This window comes from Oncorhynchus mykiss, chromosome 13, assembly GCF_057628025.1.
Source record: "Oncorhynchus mykiss isolate SJ-2025 chromosome 13, ASM5762802v1, whole genome shotgun sequence".
NCBI lineage: Eukaryota > Metazoa > Chordata > Actinopteri > Salmoniformes > Salmonidae > Oncorhynchus > Oncorhynchus mykiss.
The window spans coordinates 45,374,188-45,382,017 of NC_143034.1; the positions used below are offsets into that span (position 1 = coordinate 45,374,188).

The 7,830-nt window shown below is 46.1% G+C and overlaps 1 protein-coding gene across 1 annotated transcript in view; it reads right to left on the reverse strand.

The window, feature by feature from the left end:
- The window catches only part of LOC110486226 (NADPH-dependent quinone oxidoreductase VAT1), a 45,119-nt gene extending 40,383 nt beyond the window's left edge, over positions 1 to 4,736 (reverse strand). The window contains exon 1 of the mRNA XM_036940931.2: positions 3,233 to 4,736. Within this exon, the coding sequence (XP_036796826.1) occupies positions 3,233 to 3,652 (420 nt within the window). The 5' untranslated portion in view covers positions 3,653 to 4,736. The remainder of the gene's footprint in view (positions 1 to 3,232) is intronic.
- Positions 4,737 to 7,830: the final 3,094 nt, after the last annotated feature.

Consider the following 7,830-nt stretch of genomic DNA (forward strand, 5'->3'; position numbering starts at 1 on the left):
AAAAAGGAAAGGGTTTAGTGAAAAAATGTGCTGATTGAGGATTGTCAGTCATGAGTAATAGAGTGCAACTTGGAATATTTCCCTATTTTTGTCACTTACTTGCTCTTTCCCCTTTCCCTGCACTGCTCGTGCGGTTATTCGGGGTGATGTCACTGTAGTATTAACCTACTTCCAGTCATTGTGTCACTGCAGACTCAGTGACAGTGTGTGTGTATGTGTGCATGTGTCTGTGAGTCTGTGTTTGTGTGTGTGTGTGTGTGTGTGTGTGTGTGTGTGAGAGAGAGAGAGAGAGAGAGAGAGAGAGAGAGAGAGAGAGAGAGAGCAGAAGCCTCCCAAAAACAGTGACTGCAACTAAGGTCAGCACATTCCCTGTGAGCTCCCTCCTGCCAAAACACAGAGATCTCTCTATCCATTAGGAAGATTGGCTCTTAATTTAGGGAGTTGGAGTTGGGGGAAGGTAGGGGTAGTATGCAGTGTGTATGTGAGTGTTTGTGTGTGTGTGTGTGTGTGTGTGTGTGTGTGTGTGTGTGTGTGTGTGTGTGTGTGTGTGTGTGTGTGTGTGTGTGTGTGTGTGTGTGTGTGTGTGTGTGTGTGTGTGTGTGTGTGCGCGCGTGCGTGCGTGCGTGTGTGTGTGTGACCTTCTAATCCAATCTGCTTGAATAGCAAAGTGCAGTGAGGCCAGGGAAGTATATAATAGGACATGGGTCATATCATATATTATGCTGTAGGACCATTATTATGCTGTAGGACCATTATTATGCTGTAGGACCATTATTATGCTGTAGGACCATTATTATGCTGTAGGACCAATGTGCTGTCGAAGGCTGACACAGAGCAAATAACTCTGGTATATATATGCTCTTCTTATCCCTACGGATCTTCAGGTCCAGTGGATTTCAGGGACATGACCACTCCCTGCTGAGACAGAGGTGCACTGATCTTATTAGTGCACGTCCCAAATGACACCCTATCCTCTATGCAGTGCACTACTTTTGACCAGGGCCTCTGGGCATTATACAGAGAAAAGGGTGCCATTGGGACGCAGACTTAGACTGATCTGGCACCTTGTCTTTTGTGCTTTAATGGCTCTTGTTGACATGGTCCAAATGCAACAATTGCAGAGTGTTCTTATTTGAATTAGTCTAGACTTGATTTGCCTTCATGTCAATGAGTTCTGTAACAAAAGGTTCCATTGTTTAAGAGCAATAAAGGTTGACAACAGGGTTATAACATCAGAACATACGATTGGTGTTGTAAAAATATATATCTAGGCTACTGTGTGTCTAAATGGTGATATTGTGATAAATGTAACAGGTTTAAAGGGTCGTTAGGCACAATACGTTGCTATTAGCGCCATTGAACGGATGTGTTTGGCGTTGCCATGCCGGCAGTAATGTAACTGGCAGTAAAACATGACTCATCACACTATTCAAACAAGGAGAGGTAGCCTGGCATGATCCATGCATAGGCGATGTCATTATCATACGGGTAATGCTGATTATATGACAATGGATTTATGTGAAGCCATACGATAGATAAGCAGGTAAGAAAAATAATACAGTCCTTTCAACATATTCCTAGTATGGAAACACACTGACTGTACAAAACATTAAGAACACCTGCTCTTTCCATGACACAGACTGACCAGGGGAATCCAGGTGAAAGCTATATGATCCCTCATTGATGTCACCTGTTAAATCCACTTCAATCAGTGTAGATGAAAGGGGAGGAGACAGGTTGAAGAAGGTTTGTTAAGCCTTGAGACAATTGAGACATGGATTGTGTATGTGTGACATTCAGAGGGTGAATGGGCAAGACAAAAGATTTAAGTGCCTATGAACCGGTATGATAGTCTGTGCCAGGCGCACTGGTTTATGTCAAGAACTGCAACTCTCCAGTGTATTTCATGCTCAAACGTTTCCCGTGTGTATCAAGAATGGACCACCACCCAAAGTACATCCAGCCACCTCGACATAACTGTGGAAAGCATTGGAGTCAACATGGACCAGCATCCCTGTGGAACCCATTCCACACCTTGCATTATCTATGCCTCCACGAATTGAGGCTGTGCTGAGGGCAAAGGGGGGTGCAACTCAATATTAGGTAGGTGTTCCTAATGTTTGGTATGCTCCGTGTATACCCTAAAAACAGATGAGCGTTGTATGCAGAATATATCAATATTAATTTCAAATCGATAAAAAAAAATCACAAGATTTAATGGTTGGTGATTTGTGACTTTCCCAAAGACATGTCTGTTGACGAAGATCGCGAGAAATCATTTCAATTTTCGTCTTCTCATGGTCTTGCGCCTCGCCCTTTCAGTTCCCTTAGTGCGTGAGCCACTGTCGCTCTCCGTAACAAAGGCAACCGTGTCACTACTGCGTGGCGTCGTCCACCCCCCTGATGTTTCTATCACCTAAACGTAGAGATAGCATTGTAATCTCTCCAAATCCACAGAACCGAGTGCTACATGCCTTTCAGCAGGGTAGCTGTCTAGCCGCTGGCGCGACTCCCAATTTGGAGCTGTCAATCTCCGGTGCAACTCATTTTTATTGTCGGTAGACGAGGGGCGCTGGTTTCATTGAACTCACTGCCAATTAAACAATTGCGTCCTTTGCTGGAATAAAAATAAATAAAAGAAATGCACTACTCGACTTGTAAATTTCCACTCAGAAGATTGAGTGAGTACTCCAGTGCTCCCCATTTACGCACCAGTGACTGGGCTTGCAATAACCCTCCAAAGTCCAAAGCATTAGGAGGGAAATTAGACTACATTATTCTTGTGAGCTATCATTGTTCCAACTCTCTGGTCGTTTTGAGACTTTGGACAAATAGACCGTCTTATTTTGAAATCAGATAACATAAATATTCAAATGTATTGGCCTGGGCTTTTAATGTTGAATGTGGTGATGATGATGGTGATGCTGGTAATAGATGACTAACATGAACACATGTGAGACGGAATTGTCAGTTCAAAACAGCAAAGACTGACACGCCCTAAATCAAACAGCATCCTGATATGAACCCAAATATCTCAAGAAATGAGTTAACCAAATGTGCTTTCTTTGGAACAAAGTAGCCGACAACATTATTGGTCATGGAAATTGTCAAATGGTCAGGTTTACTAGGCAATCATATGAGTAGGCTAAATCATTTCTAGGACAGTGGCTTCAGAAGCAGGTGAAATGAGAGAGATGGAGAGGAGAGAGCGGAGAGGATGCGGCGCGCTTACTTTTCTATCCGTCACCTCTTCTCCCACAGCCTCGATTTCCCCGGAGCATTCCATCCCCGGCGTGACAGGCGGGGACGGCAGGCGGTCGTACAGACCCTGCCGGGCCAGCAGGTCGGCAAAGTTCAGCCCGCATGCCTTGACCCGCACCATGACTTCTCCGGCCTTGAGTGCCGGCTTCCCCTTCTTCACCTGCAGTTTCACCTTATCATAGCCCCCGTAGCCGGAAAGGACCAGGGAGCGGTAGGTAAACTGCTCTTCCTCGGGGACCTTCTCGGTCGCCGCCGGTGTGGCTGCCGCCTCGGTTGAACTGACTGGCGGTGACTCCGGCTTAGACTCAGCTTTCGGCTCGTCGCTGGGTTCATTCTCTTGCTTCGTTTCCTCGGCGTTTTGCTGCTGAGCAGGTGCATCATCGCCAGACATCGTGAAGAGTATTAGTAGGCAGTGACAAGTCTTGAAATTAAACGTTCACTTATTTTGTATTCTCTTGTCTTTAGGAGCTTTGCTGTAATGAAGCGTTGATGAGTCCGATCTGAGGGATTCAGGAGCAAAGAGAGAAGAAAAAACCTGATTCTCAGAGCTTCTTCAGTAGCCTTGCATGAGGACACAGACCCGAGTCAATGAGAGCTTCAGCTGAGGAAAGAGCAGGCTGCCTCGCAACGGCTAAAGTGGACAGAGGTTGTCAACTCCGCGCTCTGACAGTGTGTGTGAGTTGGACGAGAAGGAGGCAAGCTAGAAAACCCGGAGAGCGGATTAACTGAGGATGAGGAACGAGAAGTGGATTTTATAGAGAAACTGACTGTCCGCCTATACACATTCGGCATAGCCAGGGACGGGCTGGGACATAAATTCAGCACTGGCATTCCCCCCCCCCCCCCTGACTGTCTGTCTGTGTATGTGCTTCTTGTTCTCCTCTGTTGTCACTCTGTCTGTCTTTGCTTCTCCTTGTGTACATTGTTTTCCTAATTTATCTACACACCATAACCCATAATGACGAAGCACAAACACGTTTTTATAAATGTTTGCAAATGTCTATATATTTTTTTTTAAATACCTTATTCACATAAGTATTCAGACCCTTTGCTATGAGACTCGAAATTGAGGCTCAGGTGCATCCTGTTTCCGTTGATCATCCTTGAGATGTTTCTACAACTTGATGGGAGTCCACCGGTGGTAAATTCAATTGATTGGACATGATTTGGAAAGGCACACAACCTGTCTATATGAGGTCCCACAGTTGACAGTGTATGTCAGAGAAAAAAAACAATCCATGAGGTCGAAGGAATTGTCTGTAGAGCTCCGAGACAGGATTGTGTCGAGCCGCAGATCTGGGGAAGGGTACCAAAACATTTCTGCAGCATCAAAGGTCCGAGAAACACCAAGACTGAGCAATCGGAAGAGAAGGGCATTAGTCAGGGAGGTGACCAAAAACCCAATGGTCACTCTGACAGAGCTCTAGAGTTCCTCTGTGGGGATGGGATAACCTTCCAGAAGGACAACCACCTCTGCAGCACTCCACTGATCAGGCCTTTATTGTAGAGTGGCCAGACAGAAGCCACTCTTCAGTAAAAGGCACATGACAACTCGCTTGGAGTTGGCACTTAAAGGACTCTCAGACCATGAGAAACAAGATTATGTGGTCTGATGAAATCAAGATTGAACTCTTTGGCCTGAATGCCAAGCGTCAACTCTGGAGGAAACCTGGCACCATCCCTACAGTGAAGCATGGTTGTGGCAGCATCATGCTGTGGGGGTGTTTTTCAGCGGCAGGGACTGGAAACTAGTCAGGGAAAGATGAACGGAGCAAAGTACAGAGAGATTCTTGATGAAAACCTGCTCCAGGGTGCTCAGGACCTCAGACGGCGGGGGAACGTTCACCTTCCAATGGCACAACGACCCTAAGCACACAGCCAAGACAACGCTGTTGTCTCTGAATGCCCTTGAGTGGCCTAGCCAAAGCCTGGACTTGAACCCGAACAAACATCTCTGGAGAGACCTGAAAATAGCTGTGTAGCAACGCTCCCCATCCGTCCAGCCTGACAGAACTTGAGAGGATCTGCAGAGAAGAATGGGGGAAACACCCCAAATACAGGTGTGCCAAGCTTGTAGCGTCATACCCAAGAAGAGGCTGTAATCATTGCCAAAGGTGCTTCAACAAAGTACTGAGTAAAGGGTCTCAATACTTATGTAAATGTCATATTTTAAGTTATTTTTTATTTGAATACATTTGCAAACATTTCTAAAAACCTGTTTTTGCTTTGTCATTATGGCATATTGTGTGTGGATTGATAAGGTAAAAAAAAAAAACTATATCAGAATAAGGCTGTAACGTAACAAAATGTGGAAAAATTCAAGGGGTCTGAATACTTTCCGAATGCACTGTATATAATATAGTGTCATGTACTGTCATGTTGTGTCTTGTCTCTGTCCTTTCCCTTCACCCTGTCTCCCTCTGCTGGTCGTTGTTAGGTTACCTTTTCTCCCCCGCTTTCCCCCAGCTGTTCCTTGTCTCCTCTTGACTACCTCGTCACCCCTTCTCCCACCTGTTCCCCTTTTCCCTCTGATTAGTCCCCTATATCTCTCTCTGTTTTTGTTCCTGTCCTTGTCGGATTCTTGTTTGTTGTGTTTCATGCCTGAGCCAGACTATCGTCATGTTTGCTGTAACCTTGTCCTGTCCTGTCGGAATCTGCCGGTCTATCTGAGCCTACCTATGTTTGGTTATTAAAGAAGCTCTGTTTAAGTTAGTTCGCTTTTGGGTCCTCATTCACTCACCGTAACATATAGAGAGAAAACATCAATAAACTGGCAGTACATGTCTCCCTCTCTCTCTCTCTCTCTCTCTCTCTCTCTTTTCTCCCAATGTCCACTACACTTGACTGCTGCCGCAGCTGCTGAGCTGTCTGTTCTGTGCTCGGTAACACTTTATGTCCATAATAAATCATTGATAAGGCATTAACAAAATACTTTCTCACCATTTATTAACCATGACTTCCCCCTTTGTACATATTAGTAAGGTAGTTATTCGCACATGTATACAGTATATATTTTCTTTAACATCCTGTGTTGTGTGGAATGTCTACCAATGGCATGCCCATCACTTGTGAGAATGGTAATGATAATAAATGGTTTATTATGGACCCTTAAAATAAAGTGTTACCCATCATAGATGAGAATGAATAAACAAAGAGAAAATCATAACACCTTATAACAAACAGCCTGACTACGTATTTCAAATTAGAGCATGTCAAGGGTTCCCCCTACTCACTTAGCTTTGTGTTTAAATATTAGGCTACATTTAATTCAATAGAAGAGAACAGAGAGAGAAAGAGAGTGAGAGAGACTGCCAGTTCCTTAATGTTTTGATTATATAATAGAGCCAATGGCTACATTAATGAATGGGTAGTCTCCTTCTCTCTATGTTTTCTTCTATTGAATTCAATATTCAACCTTGTGTGTTCGTCAAAGAACGATGCCGGGACTAGTTTATGTGGATGCGGATAGATTTCCAGTGATGGGCTTCGTTTGACAGTGTCGTTGCGCGTATTTTTCTGCCAAGAAGTGACAGGCCTTTCAGCAAATGAAATAAGGGGGATATAGGTGGAACTTTCCAGCCTTCAGTGGCAGTGGCTATGTAATGTAATCCGACACTAGAGTCTGTAATGGAGACGCTGAGAGTCAAGAAGCAGGTGCAACGTTTAATAAAACAACAAAGATGGAACGAGACAACAGAGGGACGGCCCCCGACCAGAGGGACGGATGAGGAGCGGGCCGGTCTGGGCGGTGAAGGTGGAAATCGCGGATGATATTGGGATCCAGAATGTCCTCCATCAGAACCCAACACCGCTTCTCTGGGCCATACCACTCCCAGTCCATCAGGTACTGGAGCCGACCCCCATGACGTCGGGTGTCCAGTAGAGATCTGATGCCATAGGCCGGACCCCCACTCGATGTCCAGGGGGGTGGATGTGTGTCGTGGGGGACAGCTATGGGACCAGGAAGCACTGGCCTGAGAAGGGAGACATGAAAAGACGGTGAGATATACGTAGGTTACAGTTTCCCAGTGACTACCATACGCCACCTCATTGACCCTCCAGAGAACTTTGAACGTCCCCACAAACCGGAGGCTCAGCTTCTTGTAGGGCAGGCGGAGTGGGAGGTTCCTGGTAGAGAGCCAGACACGATCCCAAGGGTGGTACACAGGGGTCGCACTGCTTTGGCGGATGCCTGCTCCTTTTGATGGTGGACGGTGCGCTGGAGTCTCACGTGAGCATCACTCCACACTTCTTCTGCGCGCCTGAACCACTCATCAACGGCAGGAGCTTCGGTCTGGCAATGGGTACACGGAACCAGGGTCGGCTGAAAACTTAGAACACTGGAAGGGGTCAACCCAGTGGAGGAGTGACGTAGCAAATTCTGGACGTACTCTGCCCATGGAAGGAATCGAGCCCACCCTCTGTGCCGGTCCTGACAGTGACTCCCCAGGAACCTCCCCAGCTCTTGGTTCATCCTCTCCACCTACCCATTGGACTGAGGCTGACCGTGATACATAGCTTCTCCATAAAGGCTCTCCATACCCGTGATGAGAATTAGGGGCCACGGAA